The 19820-nt window shown below is 40.9% G+C and overlaps 2 protein-coding genes across 2 annotated transcripts; both read right to left on the bottom strand.

Annotated features, from left to right (window-relative positions):
* Positions 1 to 750: 750 nt before the first annotated feature.
* Positions 751 to 15462, bottom strand: eIF3a (eukaryotic translation initiation factor 3 subunit a). The gene is made up of 19 exons (XM_022065449.2): positions 15205 to 15462; positions 12635 to 12831; positions 11850 to 11998; positions 11092 to 11242; positions 10753 to 10953; positions 9265 to 9473; positions 8885 to 9056; positions 7842 to 8153; positions 7151 to 7336; positions 6430 to 6567; positions 5934 to 6143; positions 5053 to 5223; positions 4781 to 4945; positions 3863 to 4098; positions 3042 to 3352; positions 2143 to 2579; positions 1717 to 1781; positions 1227 to 1426; positions 751 to 950 (listed from the first exon to the last, which is right to left on the bottom strand). The coding sequence occupies exons 1-19, from the start codon at positions 15251 to 15253 to the stop codon at positions 877 to 879; spliced, it is 3633 nt and encodes a 1210-aa protein (XP_021921141.1). The 5' UTR covers positions 15254 to 15462; the 3' UTR covers positions 751 to 876.
* Positions 15463 to 17214: 1752 nt separating this feature from the next.
* On the bottom strand, positions 17215 to 19699 carry TfIIA-S (general transcription factor IIA subunit 2). Its single transcript, XM_022065514.2, has 4 exons — positions 19480 to 19699; positions 18889 to 18993; positions 18564 to 18693; positions 17215 to 17453 (listed from the first exon to the last, which is right to left on the bottom strand). Exons 1-4 carry the CDS (start codon positions 19549 to 19551, stop codon positions 17419 to 17421), a joined length of 342 nt encoding a protein of 113 aa, XP_021921206.1. The 5' UTR covers positions 19552 to 19699; the 3' UTR covers positions 17215 to 17418.
* Between the last annotated feature and the right edge of the window lie 121 nt (positions 19700 to 19820).

Below are 19820 nucleotides of genomic sequence, written 5' to 3'. Positions count from 1 at the left end.
TGATGTGCATTAAAATGCAGTTTCAGACACCAAATGCGATCAGTACCCAGTACCTGCTCTGTTGCAACATAGTAATTTTAATCACTAGCCTACGCAGATCATTTAAACATGTGCTTTACACTAGTTACGTTTCCTTCTCTGAAACTTGGAGCTACCACCACTTACTGCCTACAGCTGTCAGAATGCCACACAGACTGTAGCACACGTCAGACTGTAGGATAGTTACTGGCACAATACCAAAGAGTGGTACGACCAACTGGCAAGATGTGAACCATCCAGGCAGGAGAAAATGAAAATGTGGGCCAAGCCAGAGGCATCACATGACGCACATCTCTTACTGGCTAAACTATGGAGGGGTAACATGAGACATTTGGGACGTTGTTCTTCTAGACCACAGAGGCGCAGTGTGTTAAGTTCATGGCACAATCAACCATTAGTTGCAAACATCTTCAGAAAGAAAACTGTTAAGTACAGTTGGTTCAAAATGTTACAGAACAAAGGCCATGACTTGTTAGGAAATGGAAGGTATCCAATAGCTTGTTCACTATAATAAAGTTCTCGTTATAGGCAGTGCCTCAGTGTATTACGCATATATTGTGAAATAATTTTAACACATGATGCCCAGAAAACATTCAGCAAAGATACATTGTAACGCATGGAAACATTTACATGTGGCGTGGGAAAATACAGACCTGCTGAGTGTGGCAGAAAGAGAATTGGAAATACCGAATCTGACAGAGAACAGCAACAGCATGGAGACCCATCTTTATTCCCAAACAAATGGGTGTGCAGTTACAGACCTCCCACACCTCTGCACACAACACAAATAACTTTTATATAAGAAATACAAGCAATATTCACCTACTGGTTGTGTGACTAGCGACGGCTCACTCTCTGCCAGTTCCCATCGTCACCACCGTCCTCCACTGGAGGCTGCTCTGATGCACGGGCTATAACAGAATCCCAGTGTTTGATCTTCTGAGTCATGACACTGTGTGGTCTTTTGAAAAAACACTAAGAATTTTACAATTTCTTGGCATTAGCCCAGTTTGTTTACTGACTTACTGAAGTAAATTATAACTACATTCCCATTACTGTCTCGCTTGTCAGAAAGAGAAGGGGAGGTAATCTCCGAGTGGCAGGAGAAAGCACAATATAGCATAGACCTGATCACTAGTCACCATAAAGTAGAGGGACTATGATACAGTCCAGCTGTTGTTACTTACGTCTGTTCTCTCGGGGACCCATATTACGTTCTCCTCGCCCACGGTCATCCATTCGTCTGCGGTCATCTCCAAGACCTCGGCGAGGGCCTGACGACTCAGTGGGCCGTTTCTCAGACGCATCTTTGCGCCAGTCTGAACTGCCAGATGATCCACGATCTTCTTTACGGTTTACAAGGGCCAAAGGCCTCTTGTCATCTCGCCTGTGAAGGAAACCCTATTAATCAACACTGCTTCCTGAGGTTGGCATCCCTGTGAACTACATTTATGAACAAAGAGGAACAAGAAAAAGCACAGAAATATAAATTCTCTTACAATAACTGGAATTTCAGTCTTCTCCATTCACACTTTGTACTTCACAAAACATAAGTGAGAAAGACCCAAAATTTCTTACACTTTTATAGTGAATTACATTTCAACTTAAGCATGAACTGAAGTCCTACAGTACAAAGAAATATAGAAAGATAGAAGTGAACTGTAAAGGCTACACCACCTCATGCCCCGATGGTCATCGTCCGGCTCTTGCTCAGGTGGTTTGTTCCTCCAGCTGCTTCCCATCTGCAACAATAACAAAAAGTTATCAAAGAACACAAAGTTTGCCCTGTTTATAAACAGACATCAACAAATCGAGTCGCATTGAAACAGAGGAGAGCAAACATTTATCCTGATGCACCTGCTGTAACACCACACACACCTATTCTCTATGAAAAATCAAATTTGCTTTAGGAAGTACACAGTACCATGTATGAGAGATAGTACAGACAAACTAAGGTATTTTTTGTGTACGCGCACGTCTATATATAAAAGTACGAACATGCCACGCTTCAAAGCAAGAGAGACGCAAGATCTTAACATGTTCTAGGGCTAAGGTACAACAAAGAACAATTAGTGAATATTTATAAAATGGTTTGGTACTCACATTGCCAGTTCCTCTCTCACGATCACGATCAAATCCTCGGTCTTTTTCATAACTGCCTCTGTCTCTTTCAAAGCGATCAAAACCTCTGTCCCTGTCTGAGGCTCGATCCCTGATGTCTCTGTCATAACCTCCTCGGTCCCTGGAGTCTCGCATTTCTCTGCCATCCTTTGACTCTCGCACCTCCCTGTTATCCTTTGAATCTCGCATTTCTCTGCCATCCTTTGACTCTCGCACCTCCCTGTTATCCTTTGAATCTTGAACATCGCTGGAGTCCCCGACATCCCTTGAATCTCGGACATCTCTGCCGTCCCTGGAATCTCGGACATCCCGGTTGTCCCTGTCACGTTCGAGTGTGCTCTTGTCTTTGGAGTCACGTTCAGCATCAGGAACCCGTCTCCAGGCATCTGCCGGCTTGCCGTCAGACTCGCGCAAACGTGCTGTAACAACCAATTAATAACTTGTGACAATTGCTTCTTCCCTTTTAACATCAACACAGGTCATCAGGGTACTCATTCTCAACAACTGTCATGGCTTGTTGCACAAAATTGTATCAATATATACATATTCGTGTACTCTGCTTGAGATCAAAAGAGAATCATCTTCCTGAACTTTCCTGTCTGAAAAGTTCCTCATTTGGTAAGTCTTCACTAAAATGTATCTACAATTCCACTGAAATATTACATGCTATTTTAATTTCTATCTATACCATAGTGTTAGCACTGTAGGTGCCTATGAATGTATCAGAGAACATCTTCAAGATGGACAGAATATATTTCTCCCAAGCACTGACTACAATGTCATAAACAAAGGCCTAAATCTACAATGTTTTTGGTGTTTGATGAAAATGCCTACACAATTTGAGCATGCATATTTGAAAACAAATCTACTTGAAAACACACCGGAGGGTCTCCAAGCCTCTGGTTTGGAGCGCGGAGGTGGTTCATCCCGATTTATGGCAGGGGCTGGCGATGGCACTGAATTCTTGCCGCGCCAGTCCCCATCCCGATCCTTCCGCGGGCCATCTGTTGCATCACGGTCTGCATCACGTTCAGACCGTAACTGTGAGGGCGGAAGTGGCACTGCCCCCGCTGTGCCCCGTCGCCAATTGTTGCTCACTGTTGTTCGTTCTTGCTCAATTCTCTTCTCCTCCGCCTCCCGTTCACGCTTACGAGCCTGCTCCGCCTGGCGATCCAACACCTCTTTCTGCTTCCTGAACAGTGTTACCATCTCAAGCTGGTTTAAAACTAAACCTAAAAGTGCTGCCCCTTAGCCCTGGGAGACAATTCTTGTGTAAGCGTAGTGACATATACTGCAATCAGTACATTGTATAATGGAGTACAGGTCAATATGGAAAATGCAACACTTGGCAGCAATTATCATAAGCAAAGTGCCATGGATCTCAGTTTGGCCATCATCTTAATGGATCAGATATCCGCAGCATCACTCATCATAAATCCACAGCCTTGTTGTTTGAGACTTGATTAATTACACGGAGTGCAAAACCAAAGTGGCCAGTGTCAACACAACTTGGTACAATGTCATGCAACTGACACTTTTTCTATATTCAAGCAACACTAGTGCCCCTGAATCACCCTAGACATGTGCACATACTGGGAAGCTATCACTTCTTTTGGAGGATAAAGGAAGTTGACAATTCATCTTCAATCACTGGCATGTCTAGCAAAGAGAAGGGACCGCCTTGTCTGCCTACTATACGCACCTGTATTCCTCAGCCTCGATTTCCTTGCGAATCTTCCTTTTCTGCTCCTCCTCCTCCTGTTTCCTTCGAGCCTCCTCTTCCTGTAGCCTCTGCTCTTCCTCCCGCTTCCTTTCTTCTTCCTCCTCCCGCTCCTTCAGCCACTTGGCCCTCATCTCCTCTTTGCGGCGCACTTTCCTCTCTGCCAGACGCTTCTTACGTTCCTCCTCTAGCACCTTCTCAAATTCATTTACTTTTTCCTATGCACACATGCAAGAGTAAGCATCAGGAAAGCTAAATGTTCCACAATTAACCAGCCTCAATTCCTGCTCGGTGTGGGCCCACATGATTGGAGAGGGGAAATCAAACAAAGCTCACTTTCTCATTTCAGCTGCACAATGGAAAGACCTACTTATCCCATCAGTGGTTAATTTACAAATCCTAATCAACACAAAGGTAACCATAAAATATCCTACCTACCACGAAATCAATGATTACTTCAGACACCAAGTAAGAAAAGACATTTAAGAGAAAGTATGATAAGAGCAGACGTGCTCAAGAGAGAACAGAGCAAATTTTGTGATTAAAAGACCAACAATGATGGAAATATCAACAGATAATGATTATCAACATCTACTTAATTTTTAAGCTAACATCATATGACTCACAAACTGAAAATCTTTCTCAATACCTCGTTCGCTTCATTTTACATGTTTGGTGCTGCAAGCTTTGTGTTATGACAACACTGGAAAACTGGCTGCAACAGTACGAGAATACCGAACTGCTCCTTACTGTGCACTATGAAGAAGTAAGAACAATTCTAAACATGATTCATGCTTGTTATAAAGAGTCATGGAGATACTGAAATTGTAACATCATGAACCGAACACTGAAAATGAAATTATGGCATTCACAGCCCAGACGACACGAAGCCAGCCTCACCTGATAGACCGTCTTGCGCTCTGTCTTCAATTTCTCCAGGAACATGTCTTTGTCTGCCTTCATGCGGGCGAGACGCACACGATGCTGAACAGCCACTTCCCGCTCAGCCACCGCCTCTTGGATGCGTTCAGACTCGAGCTGTTCCCAGAATTTGCGGTCCTGAACCTTTAAATGAATAAATAAATCGTAACAGAAAACAAACCTATTACTGCAAGGTCACTGCTTCATGTCTGATGAGCGATCACCAACACCGTATTTGTTCCTCGTCATACCTGCTTTTCCTCAAACGCCTTCTGCAAAAGTGGTATTTCCTCTAGGCGCTTGGCTCTTTCAAAATAATCCACCTTCTTCTCTTGCGACTTCAGTTTCTGTAACAACTCCCGCCGTTCCTTCTGCAGTTCCTCCGCTTCTCGGGCAGCAATCTGTTCAGCATCTTTGATATCCTAGATGACAAATAATAACACACACCAATGTACTTTCTCTCGATGAGAACAGGCATCAGAAAAGAAATGTGAAATGACCCTTCTAGGTCGTGTGTTATGAACAGAACACTAGCACACCAAACAGGAAAATATTTAAAAAAAGATATGGAATGCAATGATGCATTTATTCTTTCATAGACTTTTTTATGCGACGAGAAAACATGCTCCAAAGAAAACAATGGATATAAGATAATTTTTTTACAAATTAATTATCTAAAAAATGGGTGCCCTCATAACAGCGCACAAGTTTTATGAAGACGTCAAGTTTCTGTTATTAGTAGTGGGTATTAGAGCTGTCTTGTTGTGTTATGTTTCTTGTTTTATAACTTACAACAAGACATCACATATCCCAACATCAGCAAATAGACAAACTCTTTTCAGTAGAATTACTGTGAAATGTTTCTAGACTACAGAAACAGGAGTATTTCCTCATTCTCTTTATATTACAATGTGAAACCCCACATGACGGAGAGTCTATTGCAGTGGGACACAAAAGAATCCATTATTTTACGACAGACAAATAACAAGACAAGCTCATGAAGCCAAGAAAAAGCCTCAATAGGATCCAACCTTACACACAAACAGTTGCAAAATCCAGTAGCTACAAAACTCTCGGTGGCACACACTGAAAGGATAAAAAAAAGCAAGGCGATAAAGCTCTGGTGACCTACGTCCTCATTCAACTTCTTCAGAATCTTCTGCCCATGAGATGTCTGTGATATCTGCTGCATTTTCTCCTTGAGATGTCGGTCCTTTATCTGTTGGATCTCGTTCTCCTGACGTTTGCGCTCACGTTCTTCCCGCTCCAGCTCCAGGCGCTTCTGCTCTTGCAACATCTGTTGGCGGGCCTGCTCCTCCTGTCTCCGGGCCTCCTCCTCTTCCTGAAACACACAATGTCACAATATTTGTAACTACGAAGTAAAAATTAATCTTTAAAATAAGTGGCCTGAAAAATATGTCAGATCAAATTTGCAAAACTCCATAACAATACGCTATTGCTCTGTACCAAGTGATTTCTCTGAAAATTTTCTGAAGTCAAAGATACATTCCTGTATGAGAAAAGTCATCTGTATAAGAAGAATGAACTGAAAAAAAATGTTGTGCCCATTTCTAGGTAGTGTACTGAAGGAGGCCAGGGTCTTCAACACTAAGCCTCTCTGTACCCACCCGCACGGTGTTCAGCCTCTCTAAATACTCTTTCCGGTCCTCAATGATCTTATGACGTGCCAGGATGCTATGGTGTTCCTGGGACTTCGTCTCCTGATACTGCATCACCATCTGCACACGCAGCTTCTCCCGCTCCAGCTGTGCACACAACAGACATCACAGAGTATAAACATTAACAATCACTTGATGATGATTTCCCCATACAAAGTCACTGGCCTTCACTGTGCTGGCAAGGAACAAACTTAACAAATAGTAATGACTGTTAATCAACCTCTTATTCTGTATGGGTGCAAAACTTGGCCCATCTCATTTATGGAAAAACAGATAAAGGGTGGTTTGAAAACAAAGTGCTGAGGAGTATTTTTCAGCTAAACAAAACACAGAAAAATTACATAATTTTAGATCTACAAACAGCACTGGAACAATCATCCTGATAAAATTATCTTCAAAATTCATCACACTTGCCAGCCCAATGTCTGTTTTCATACTACTCTTCTCGCTACACCTTGAAAGCTGTTTCTGTCCAGAACTATTCATAAAACGTTATGAAGGAATATGAGACTCCCCCATGCTTGTCACACCCAGAAAAATATTCGTGTTGAAGATCTCACTCATCACTGCACACTGCTGTGAGAGGCACCAATCCTCCTACGCACTACTAGCAACCTAACCTGTAAATGAAGATACAACATGTTGAGCAAGGATGCAGTACGATACCCACTCTTTTCTTGTTTGGGTTGATTGTAGCCATGGCACGATGGAGAACTGTGGCCATATTGACCAGCTGGTTTCGGACCTGCTCGCTGGGCATGCTCTGCAGTGTAGGGCCCTCTGGCTTGTCCTCCCGCTGTGACTCTGATAAATCCATGCCAAAATGGATGCACTTGGCCCCATGGTCGATTCGGATCTGTAAGAGGCCACAATTACCTTTCCTTCTCACTCATTATTTTACAAGGCTTTATCAACTGCATATGTTGAAGCTTATCTAAAGACACACTGGGGTCTGAGGAAGAGCTTAATACATCTCATAATACAGTCCACGACTGTAATCTTGAGACTTGCAAGGAATGCAGTAAGTCTGGATTGTTAAAGGCAGACGCTATCTTTCCTCCTTCCTCCTTCACCCCATAAGTCTCTAGATATACATATACACAGCCCCTCTTCCTTCCGTTGCACATAGAAGAATTGAAAGTCGGTAGCTTTTCCATGCTATGCAATGCAACATTACCACAATAATGGGGGGGAAGAGAGGGAGAGAAAAGGGGGGGAAGGAAGGGTATAAGAGAGCAAACAGAACACTGGGCCAGAACAAATTTCAGATACGTCTAAATTACTCATCTTGTTTGTATCTGACAACCAGTGTGATAGGGCAATGGAACAGCTGTCAAAATTAACAGTAACATTTCTGTGACCTGCATATCATTGTGGCGCACACAGTCCACCAGCAGGCGCTCGAGGTGGAATGCAGATGCAAAGCGCGCAAGCTCCAGAAGGCGGGCGATCTCAATTGTCTGGTAGACCTGAGACACTTGTCTGATGAGTCGCACAAGTGTCACATCCTGAAGTGCAGGCACATACTGCTGGAGCGAGCTCTCATCTGCACGCAGCTCCTCTACGGCACTATGCACACGTGAACACAGTTGCAGGGGGTGGAACTCTACCTCCAGCCACGTATACAGCTCCTGCAGACGAGGCGATGCCAATGACACGACGTTCACACGCACCTGCAGTTGAATGGCAGAATGAGAAACCTCATACTTAAATACAAGCAAGTTAACCGTCGCAAGCCAAGAGTCTCGGTGAGCAAATGAGATGTAGGCTGAACATGTTCAAGACGAGCAATGACTAAATGCAGAGTACATCAACTAAAATACAGTAGGGCACCGCATATACGGCAGGTTAGGGACCAGACCCGCCCTCTGAAAAGTGGACCTTTGCCTTTTTTCAATTGCAAATGAATATCAAAGCCTAATAAGATGTTTACACTGTCATATAGTAAGTGCACAATAGTGCTAGGCCTAAAAAACGATATGAAAGTAAAATGAATATCAGTAGTAGCCGTAAACAGACAGAATGAGCGACGAGAAAATGGCGCCGGACGCACTTCTCTAACTCAGCTGTTGAGCGCGTGGGGCATTTGCACGCAATTGAAAAGCGCCGTATTAGCAGATCGTCGAAAGGCGGGGCCCTACTGTATATACATTTCAAGCTTCAGAAGTGATCTAAGAACACTGCATTATGGTAATCTGCCTACCATTTTACATCTCTCTCCCCCTTGAACACCTAAAATTGAACGTGTGGTTAATTAATACAAGTCACATCGTTTCCCAAAATAAGTGCTTCGAAAGCCAAGGTATGGCTTATACGCAGTTATTCAGAAGAGTCATCACTGGACTGTGATACACATGTGCTTATATTTAGTCTGATACAGAAAATATCAGATTTCTCAACTCACAATGTCTTTCAAAAGTGACGCTCTGGTCGGAGGCTGCGATAGTCCAAGCAGAACAGCCAAGCGTTGAGCCTTCTCCAAGGGACTCTTGTCTGTCTCGATAAATCTATCAAACTCTGGGTGAGCAGATGGAAGTGGGATGGACAAGGTGGAGAGAAGCACCCGGCATGCCATCCTGCGAAATAACAATCAGATCCCATAAAACCACTCTGTGCTGGAAATTAACTCACTAAAGAGGGAGCTACCACAAAATACTAAAAATATACAATTGGTATTGTCAATTTTCGTAAGTTAAATACTCTGTTGTGTTTTATGAAATGGAAGTTGATTTTTCTTCGTGTGAACTTGTGATCTTAGCAGGTAATATCTGATGAAGTGCTCACCTTTGCAGTTCTTCAGATGTGATGTTCTTCTTCATCTCCTTTGAGAGCTGGAACAGCTTGAAGAGGGCAGCAGCATGGAACAGGTAATTGCCAGCTTTCCAGAACACCATGGCCAGCTTCTGATAGTAGTTTGCCATGGTCTTCGGAACTGGCAGCTTCTTCGACAGGTTCATCAGCCCATGAATGTCCTCAATGGCTTTGTATGCCTCCTGTGACAAGGTGAGCACCAATCCTATACAGAAGCTGCTTCAATAAAATAAGAATTTGTTCCTTCTGTCTGAAAAACTAAGTCAAAGCAGAAGTTTCAGCCTGGATGGACGTGGCCCACAGTGACTGGAGGGTTGCAAAACTGGAAGCACTGCAACACATATCGTGAGCAGGAGGTGGCCAACACCTGGTGACAGTGCAGTGGCGTATATCGAATGGAGGCCTTGTGTTGCATTAAGTCAAAGGTAATGCCAACAGAGATCAGATGAGGAACTGTTTAAAGAGGGAGGAGTCTGGCCCCAAATTAAAAAGACAGTTTCGACCGCATTTCTTTACCGCAGTGGACAGCATTAGCTGCGAGAAGCGAGAGACCTAAAGCCACAAATTTACGTTGCGCACGGAAGGTACAGATGGGATGAGCAACTGGATTTGTGATTTATTTAATGATGCTGTCTGTACCTCAGACTATAAGATGACAAATGACAGCTGGATCAATAAATGAAGTAAAAGGGATATGGAAGCACTTGGCATAACTTTCAGTACTTTCCCTCTGACGGAGTTGCTACTGCAGACAATTGCTCACTTTCGGCTTTTGCTTCTCTCTACCTTTCTTGTCACGCACAATTTGCATTTCTTCATTATGTATGCTGCTCAGCACGGAAACATCTCTTATCCTTCCATTTCAGAGCCTTTAGCTTTCTTCTGAAGGGGGCTGCCACTTCTCCTTCCTTCAGTTTCCTTCCCACGATATCTCCTTTCCTACTGATTTCTTTCAAGTTAGAATAGTAAACCAAATAGCTCCAGACTGCTATAGCAGTCACCCACTGCAATTCTGTAAACCTGTTTGAGATCTTTTTTTAAATGCGGTGAATACAATTTGTAATGGCTTGGAGTGGTACTTGACATCAATACCAAGAACTTCATTCTTTCTGTATCCTTGCATGAAAACCCAAGCATATTCTATTTGTATCTTGTCTTGGCCTTGAAAAAGTTTGAATGATCTTTCATTTGGGATGAACATTTTCCATTCAGAGCCAGCTCTTGCATACCAGAAGAATCTCACCGATTGACAAAGTGTCGGACATGATCTCTGGCAATGCTACAACCCCATTCAATAACAAACATCACACATGTTAATCACCTCAAAATCCTGTGAATTGCCATCATGGAAGTGAAAATTAAATTTCATGAACAGATGTGCAGGGGCTAAAAATGTCCACCTCTACCAAACAGAAACTGGCATGATTTAGCATGAAACATGTGGCTGAAGTATGCTCGTACCTGCCACAGCTCCATCTGTATGGCCGAGTCCAACAGCACAAGGCGTGTGTCCAGGTTGAGTTGCTGCGTCTCAGGCTTATGAATGCTCACGTTGGCCGTCTGCGCAGGCAGCTTGCCGATGTCCTCCAAGTGTTTGCGTAGCTTGTCGCACAGCTTCCGAAACTCTGTCTTGCGGTTATACTTCAAGCAGAAGGAGAACGCCTGTAACCACACAAAATGGTACATAGCAACATTTCTCAGTTTCCACCGAAGCACCACCCAAAGAGTTGCATGTGAAAAAGGTGTTTAATTGTGGACATAATAATTTATGTTTACAGCAGTTCCTTTGAGCACACTTACCATGCGGGCTATGTCATGATACAGGGTCTCCACATGCGCATTAGTGCGCAGCAGCTCCAAACACTGACAGTATGACTCCCAAAGAAACTTGACCCACGGAGTGAGAATCGTGCGGTCACTGCGGTCCTGGGCATCCTCCCCACTTACAGCACTGCAACATATTCAACTGCTGGGATAGTGGTAAATTTATGCCCTGGTTGTTTTACCCCCAAGAAAAGGACCTGAGCTACCAACTGGATGGGAGGCTGGGTGGGTCCGAGACCTGGGTTGGATTTGGTAGCCAAGAGGAAAATCATGTGTCCCTGGCAGGAATCAAACCCTGGTCATCCAGTCCATAGTTGGGCACTACACTGACTGACCTACGTCCGTTAAAGGTAGGAATAATGAATCTACAACACAGCAGAAAAAATATGATAAATAAGACCACACAAAAACTTGGATACCTGTAAACCTCATGCAGTAAGAATCTCACCCCCAAAAAAGGAGAAATCCAGCAGAACACACATTAACTAGAAGTTAAAAAAGAAAGTACTGGCATTCGAGAAGAATTCCATAACAAACCTGTTGACATTGTAGACTTGTAAGGGTTTGGAATAAATGAAGCATCTCCTGCAATACGGTGGCTTATGGCATAAGGTACTTTTCCCATATGCATGTACGTCTAGTTATATACTAGGAAATTTGGGCTCTGTTCTACACTTCAACCAGATCACACAAACCAAATGAAATGGCCACTCAGCCTTCAACTGAGAACTCACCTCAGGAGGATGCTCTCAGGGGTGGCCAGCATGTCTAGGTCGTCGATATCAATCACGGCCTGCTGTGATTGCTCACGCGCAGACTCTGTTCTCTCTTCAGCCGTCCTCAAGTAGCCACGTATAACGTTCTCCAATGAAGAGACGTTCACCTACACCAGCACAAACATGAAAAAGCGAACTTCATCGCACATCCACATACCATACCAAGGATCCCCCAGAAGAAATTTATACTTGAAGTTGTCAAGATGTGTGTAGCTTAAACACTTTCCACTCACAATCCAACTCTTTTCATTTTTTATGTATACTTTTCAAGCAGTTACACAGGCTCAAAGAATGCAACTTTTCTTTGGTGCATGAAAACTAAAAATGCTGACTGGGTTCACCTGGTTTGTATGCAACGAACTAATGGATTAATAATTTATGACACTTCATGCAACTCTGAAGTTTCTTAGTACTACATGAAATGCAGGATTACAGCCTAATACAAGGGACTATATACATCATTTGGAAAGTCTGAGAAATACCACGAAAAATCCCAATGCCCCATGACATGGGAATCTTCCATATTGTAGCCACATGTTAATGCAAAGGCAAACCTCACAGGTTTCAGCTTCAGATTCACGTGCACTTTCAGGCACCTGGGGAAAATATTTGAAAGTGAAAGTGGAAGTAGCAAGGAGGCAGGGTCGGTCCAGTATACAAATAGCGAATGATGTGAACTCTGCATAAATCACGGCTCTGCTCACATATAAAAGCTCAGTACAATAAATACGGGGCCAACTCACCGACTGGAACATGTTGCGGTACTGAAACAAACCCTCCTTGGCTATGTGGGACTTTTTCAGCTCCACACACAGGTCCAAGTACTTGAACATGATCGGCTCCAGCACACTCTCGCTCCAGCTGTAAGCCCATTTCTTATTGCGAAAAACTTCATACAATGTGTCCAAAGCACGAGCTGGTTTGCCCACCTCTATGAACTCTGCAACAAAGAACATACAAAATTATTTTTAATTATACAATCACCTGTTCCAGGAAAATGGTAGAGCTAACTGCAACAAATTATTAGAAATGAGAACACAAATCAGTAATAAGCTTCTACAGTAGGGCCCCGCTTTTCGGCGATCCGCTAATATGGCGCTTTTCAATTGCGTGCAAATGCCCCACGCGCTCAACAGCTGAGTCAGAGAAGTGCATCCGGCGCCACTTTCTCGTCGCTCATTCAGTCTGTTTACGGCTACTACTGATATTCATTTTACTTTCATATCGTTTTTTAGGCCTAGCGCTATTGTGCACATACTATATGACAGTGTAAACATCTTATTAGGCTTTGATATGCATTTGCAATTGAAAAAAGCCAAAGATCCGCTTTTCGGCGGGGGTCTGGTCCCTAACCTGCCGTATATGCGGTGCCCTACTGTACATGTTACCAGTTATAATATAGCGGTACTGTCTTTCACACATTCACTTGTCTGTAAAAGTAACTGTGTGTTATTTTAATACAATGTGATATATTGGAAACATCTGTGGAGCAAACTGAGTATCACTCCTTTCAACTACAAAACCATTTGTTTGCTTCTAATGAAATACTGAACCTACCAACTGTTAAGTGATTTGTATTTTTGCCATGCCAAGCCAATAGTATAGCAAACACGGAATGCAGAAAATTCCACAACTACTGCTTTTAACATATAACATTCTCATGAAAATCCCCTATTAAAGTTGTCATGCAAAGTACATATTGAGCTACACTTATCTAGCAGAATTTCGAACATAAATATGCAAAATTCCTGTACAACATTGTTAACTTCTCACACGTTCATCATGTGTTGCCAACAGACAGAGATAAAACTTCACTATGACCAATTCAATTACAGTACGCTTAATGAACACTAAAATATTAACATGCAAACACTAGCACCATATTTATGTGGTGGTAGTCACAGCTCAAACAAACTTAAAACTTTCAACAGCCATGTGAGCATCCTGATGAACATTTACAACATTTTCTTATTCAGGCTTCGTTAGTTTTGAAACAAAATAATGTTAATCCAGAAATTACAACACTGATGGGCATTCCCTAGGAAATTGGAAAGAGACATAAAACGATATTTAACAACCAACAGAAAATCATTACAATAATAAAAACCATTAAAATCTGACTTGTTGTCAACTAATACACTTCTTCCCTTTGCCAGTAAATTCTTAATCATTACTGTTATTCATTGTGGGGGAAAAAGGAACACACAAAACATTCTGATGAGAAACCATCACCATTATTACTTACATGTATTTATAAATTTTTCTACTGAGTAGGAGTGATTTAAACTTTTGATAGTAGGTGCAAAATTATTGAATAACTTAATTGTGGTATAGTAAACTCCTTTTTGATATTTACTGAGGTTAGAATTTGACACATGAAGATTGTATCTGTATCTTGTTCTTATATTGCGGATATCTGAATTTGCTTGAAAATTTTCTGTGTTATCCACTACAAATGATAATAGTGAGAGCAAGAATTCACTGGGTAGTGGAAGAATATTAAACCTTACATGATTCACTACAAGAGTCTCTCCTTTTAGTGCCTGCCATTATTCTAATGAACCTCTTTCAAATGTAAAATACTTTTTGACGTAAATACGTCTATATGGAAGGGTCATTCAGCAAAAAAGTGTAAGGAAAATGTGTAAGATCGGTATCAACAAATCGACAAAAGTGGTTAGCTTGCGTGCATTGTTATGTTACCTAGGAAACGTCATCTGTTTACTCGGCATTGTTGTGTTATATTATTCCCGTCAACAATCCGTTTCGTAACAAGATGGATGACATTGAAGATAACATTACATTACATTTCGCTATTTTACATTACAAAGACGTAAATATAAATTAAATAGAGAGACGTATTTACGTCAAATTCTCCGGAACCGTGGTTTCACTGTCAATTTTTTGCTGTCCGTTTAATTTCCCCAAAAAATGATTCCATATGACATGATGGAATGGAAGTAAGCAAAATAACTAATTTTAAAGTTTCTGTTTTCATGAGTGCTGCCACTGCCCTCATAGCAAAACATGCCGAGCTTACTTTAGGGATAATGTACTGTATCACAAGATGTCTATAACCACCACCTATATGACATGTTCTATATAATCGGCTTATTTCTACTATACGCAAATAGTCCAATATAAAATAAAATACAATTCTGGGCAACTTATTGTCACTAATGCTATGTCAGAAAGAATACGTCACAAATTAACATATCGCATTAATTCATACAGCCGTATCCTATAAAATCTGGTACTCATCCAAAGCATGTTCGACTTCCATATTGCTGGGAACACGATGTTTCAGACTTACCATTAGCCCTTTTCAAAGCATTTTCAGGCCGTTGCCCGTATCGAGCCATTTTTAAGGTATTTTAATCCTTACTTTACATCAGAACAGGTCTATTATGAAAATAAAGAAGCCGTTTTGGTGACTGGTCTCCAATACTATATCACACAAAACTAAACGGACAACACACCAAATATCATGGACCACTGAAATCAGCGGAAGTTACATCACGAGATCAATTGAAAGTTCGATTTCATATTATCAATTGTGACATTAAATCAAGTTAAAATTTGTACACTTAATCTAAATTAACTACATTGTTATAGATCTGATATTCCTTATTCAATGTCACAACATCTGCATTATTAGTATTTAGAACTTCAAAACCACAATTAATCTAAATATGAACACTTGCAAACATAACCCGTCACTACGAGCAAGCTGCTATCAACTGTGACTACGAGATTCGTTGCCATCCTATGTATGCTAAAATTGTCGTCGCTGACTTAACTTTTACCTTGAGCAACTGTGACTGACTCAACCCTTACTTAAAGTTGCCTATTGTGATAATTACCTACATGTCAACTTGGTATTGTGACAAAAAAGAACAAACATTACATTGCACTTCATGCTATTTAAATTTATTTGAAAACCCGAAAGCAAACATGAATTCAACTGTTGCACATTCAGTTTAATACATGGCAAAGTTCCACGTAAAGTTAAAAAGTTTTGTTCTTTAAGATTTGTCCTAAATAAACATGCCCTGATTAACTGCATATAGTAAAAGTGTTCCTTGCCCGACCTGCATACTACAATTTTTGAGCTGAAACAATTATTAAACAAGTTAGCTCCAGTTTTTGCATTTACCATTAGCCCCATTCACCTACACACTTGTGCAACTTCTGATTGTGGCAGATGTATCTGACTCAGGTATACTGTATATAAGAAGTCTCTGTGACATATGCAGTCTTGGTTGTAATATGCTGAACTACTGGCAGATTGAAATATGTCATGCTTGTTGTAATATGTAAACTTTATCAGTAATACTTTAAAACACTCACTCACTGATATTCCTTGAAAAGCCAATTTTTACTCAGCTTGTTCATAGAATAGTCCACTTTCTTTATGGAGCCTGAAGTTCATTAACATGTGGAAGGTTTAAAATAATGAACAATAATAATAATAGAATAATATTATGGACAGTGGACATCAACAAATATGTGAAAAATACCTTTAAAGTCCAAATCCTCACTCAGGGGTTATGTATACACATTTCACTTGCCTACCAGGTCACCAATGTCACTGGGACTTTTTTAACTGTTGCACACAGTAAGCTAAGAATCCTTCGTTTTTCACTCCCTGATGTAGACATGTAAATATACAAACCTGTGTGGGAAGAACTCAGATTGACGTGTCTGAGAACAGTTCTGAGGGGAATATGTTGACGTAAGCAAAAACACAAAGACTGGAGAAGACAATGAGGGCTCTACAATTTGTGCTCTTCACCTAAAGTTATTAGTGTGATTAAATGCAAAAGAGGTTCAGCTGGACAGGACTTGTGGTATGTAGGGAGAGGTGTGAAATGCATACAATAGGGAAGTTGGAAAACTTGAAGGGAGGAGAAAGCATTTGGAAGAAGTACACACAGAAGCGAGGATAATATGGAATAAAAAACATTCTTAAAGAAGTAGGGTATGGACTGGGTCCAGATTCTGGCTCTTCTAAATATTCAGGAACAGTAAAAGTCACAGAGTTTCTTGACTGTTAGCTTCTTAAAAATTTTGATCTACTTTATGAGGATCAGAATATTGTGCCAGGAGATACAACCAACATCCACCAAACTGCGAGTTCATTTGAAGGAGAAAGCAATCAGCATCCTCTAGAAACTAAGAATGTTTGCAGACAAATGACTTGCCCTTACATTCCCCTGAACTTAGCTGCAAGTTTGAGGGGTAGTTAACTAACATACCATCTAAATGAGACAAAGAGCAAGCTACTGAACCCAATGCATTTGCGTCGAGAGAGCCAGAGTGATACACTACAAAGTAACTGTATTTTATTTCTTTAAAAAGAATAACACTCAAAATTATAAACATTAATGGCACAGGCCAGAGTTTTGCCAGGTGGCCAATAGACCAGAACCCAACAGAGCATCAAAACAAGACTTAGTGCTACAGAACCAACCAGTATTAATGTATACTTGCACAAAGACATAGTCTTGTACAATTCTGACGCCAGTCACCGCTTTGAAGGAGCAGTTTCTTCACCGACATCTGGAAAACAGAAAGCACTGCCTTAACCTTGTTTGTTCTCTATATGATTTGACAAGCTCCAAATTTTATGACTGTGCTGTTTCAAATGCTGAGGTTACATAGTCAGAAAAAAATTAGAATCATACACCCCACTATCATGGTAATGGAAAGATCTTAGACTCAACTCAATAAAATGTCAAGGTGATGATTTACCCAGTTACCGAGAGTTCCGACAATCTTCAGTGGAGAGTATAAGAAAGTTAATATTTAAAAATAAGGCTTTTTATTAGCACAATCATCGCATGGCTTCTGTGATTCTGGATCAGCCAGCAAGACTGCAGGAAGTTACTTTCTGAATGTACAAGATTTAAAAGCTTGTACTTAATTTATTTTCTTGATACAGCCCAAATCTGATGCCTCTGATTACAGCTGGCAGAATAAAACTTTATCTCAATAAGATGAACACAAAACATCAGATGTGGCAAATGCACTAACAGCCAGCAGGTGAGGGTATTTCACCACCGGAAATGCTGCAAATTGAACAGCATTAATCTGAACTCGAGGACTGCACGCAGCATCGATTTAAAAACTACGCATTGCAATGTGAGCTGCTGAATTTTAAACTAAACATTACTTGCAAGCACATGACCTCAAACAGCATTTGTAAAATATTTTATGACACCTTCATTGTCCTCATGCATTCAGAAGTCTAACACCACTAAAATTATATCTGTTACGACAATTACATGGCAAGATATGAAAAGAGGGACAAGAAGCACTAGAGCAGTGGACATAAAAAGGAGATGAAATGCAGACTAAAGAACAAAAGCACCTCACAAATAAGATTAAATGCAAACCAAGACATATGAAGCAAAAATATGGAAATCAAATAAGAGTAGGAGAATCAAAGCAGCCAAGATCATGTTTCCACAGAGTTTTCCTTTACAGACTGAGGAAAGACTTCAATCAGGATACACAGTAACATGTTAAAGATCTGATGCAGTTAATATAGGAACATTAAATAAAAGAAAAACACTGAATAATTTCTCTGATCCTCAAAACATATGCCAGTCTGTTTCATTATTATTTTAATGGTGATGGCTAAAAGGATCTGTGAAACTGTAAACCCACTCTTTCCATCACATGCCACAATCTTCACTTTGTCCACCTTAGCCACCTCATGCACCTCTCGGAACTCAACATCATTCAACATGAAGGTCCACACATTGTCACAGAAACGGTAGGTGTTCAACTTTCCAGCCTGCAAACAGAAACCACACCCAATAACTTCTTCATATGTATAGCATCTTCTAAAGCATAATCAATTATTCATCTTTGCCATTCTGAAATTCTCCAAAGAAATGACTACTTGAGAGCTTTGTGGCAAAAGGACAATATTTAAATAAATCTTTGGGACATTCAACAGAAGAACTGACAGTATGAATGAAGGCTATACCTTAAATGTGAGTCTGGACTTCACCCTTGTTGCCAGAGCTGTGTTGATTGATTTATCAAACTGCAGAAGAACTTTGATAGCAAGCTGTGGTGTGATCTGACCATACTGAAACATTGAAATTGTGCATAATTCATACATCCATGAAATAAACTTAATATGCTAGTGATCTGAACAACATATAGCTTTATCAAAATTGAAGCTTTCACTCCATACCAATATTGGTGAATGCCAAGAAGACTTATTGCAATGCAAAACTTACAAACCAGCGAAAAGTTGGTGAAGAATGTTATGTTAAATTATGGACGCGAGGTTCCCAACAAACCATCAATCTACATCATGAACAATGATCACCAAGGGCAGGCGTATATACATAAGGAAATATATAGTATATGGCTACTTCACTGAATGTCCTACCTGCAGATTATGACTTACTCTAAACTACGCTAACCTAACAAAATAGGTCAATCAGGAACCATAAAATGCACTACAACCTAAAAATTCAGTTGTGTTTATATTCGAACTAATGTATTACCTAATCAGTGTTCTATTCTGTGCTTTCATTAAACCTGTCACGTACTTTTGAAAACTTACCTGGATTAATTCATCAAGGCTTTCCTGCAAAGTATTACCCAATGTAGTATTTCTATATAATTGATAGGACATGTTGTATCGCTAAACTAGAAATATGAGACAATACACTGTATATGTTTAGACCTACCGACACCAAGGGTCCCCCTCCCCCCCCACGAAAAAGCAAAGCGTGACGACAAGGAATAACAGCATAGAAACAATCGAGTCTCCCAGTCGGCCACTTTTGATTGGCAGGGTTGCAATGGCTCTGCGGTTACATAAAACGTCGGAGTAGGTGATCGGAGAAAATAGTGCATGAGAAGGTGTGGAAAGTCACAAGACGGGCAGTTTGGTCTGTTTCA

This window comes from Zootermopsis nevadensis, unplaced genomic scaffold (assembly GCF_977971745.1).
Source record: "Zootermopsis nevadensis isolate Lab colony 2312 unplaced genomic scaffold, Znev_1.0 Znev_ptg000017l, whole genome shotgun sequence".
In the NCBI taxonomy this organism is placed as follows: domain Eukaryota; kingdom Metazoa; phylum Arthropoda; class Insecta; order Blattodea; family Termopsidae; genus Zootermopsis; species Zootermopsis nevadensis.
This window is presented reverse-complemented; position numbering and strand designations above follow the sequence as displayed.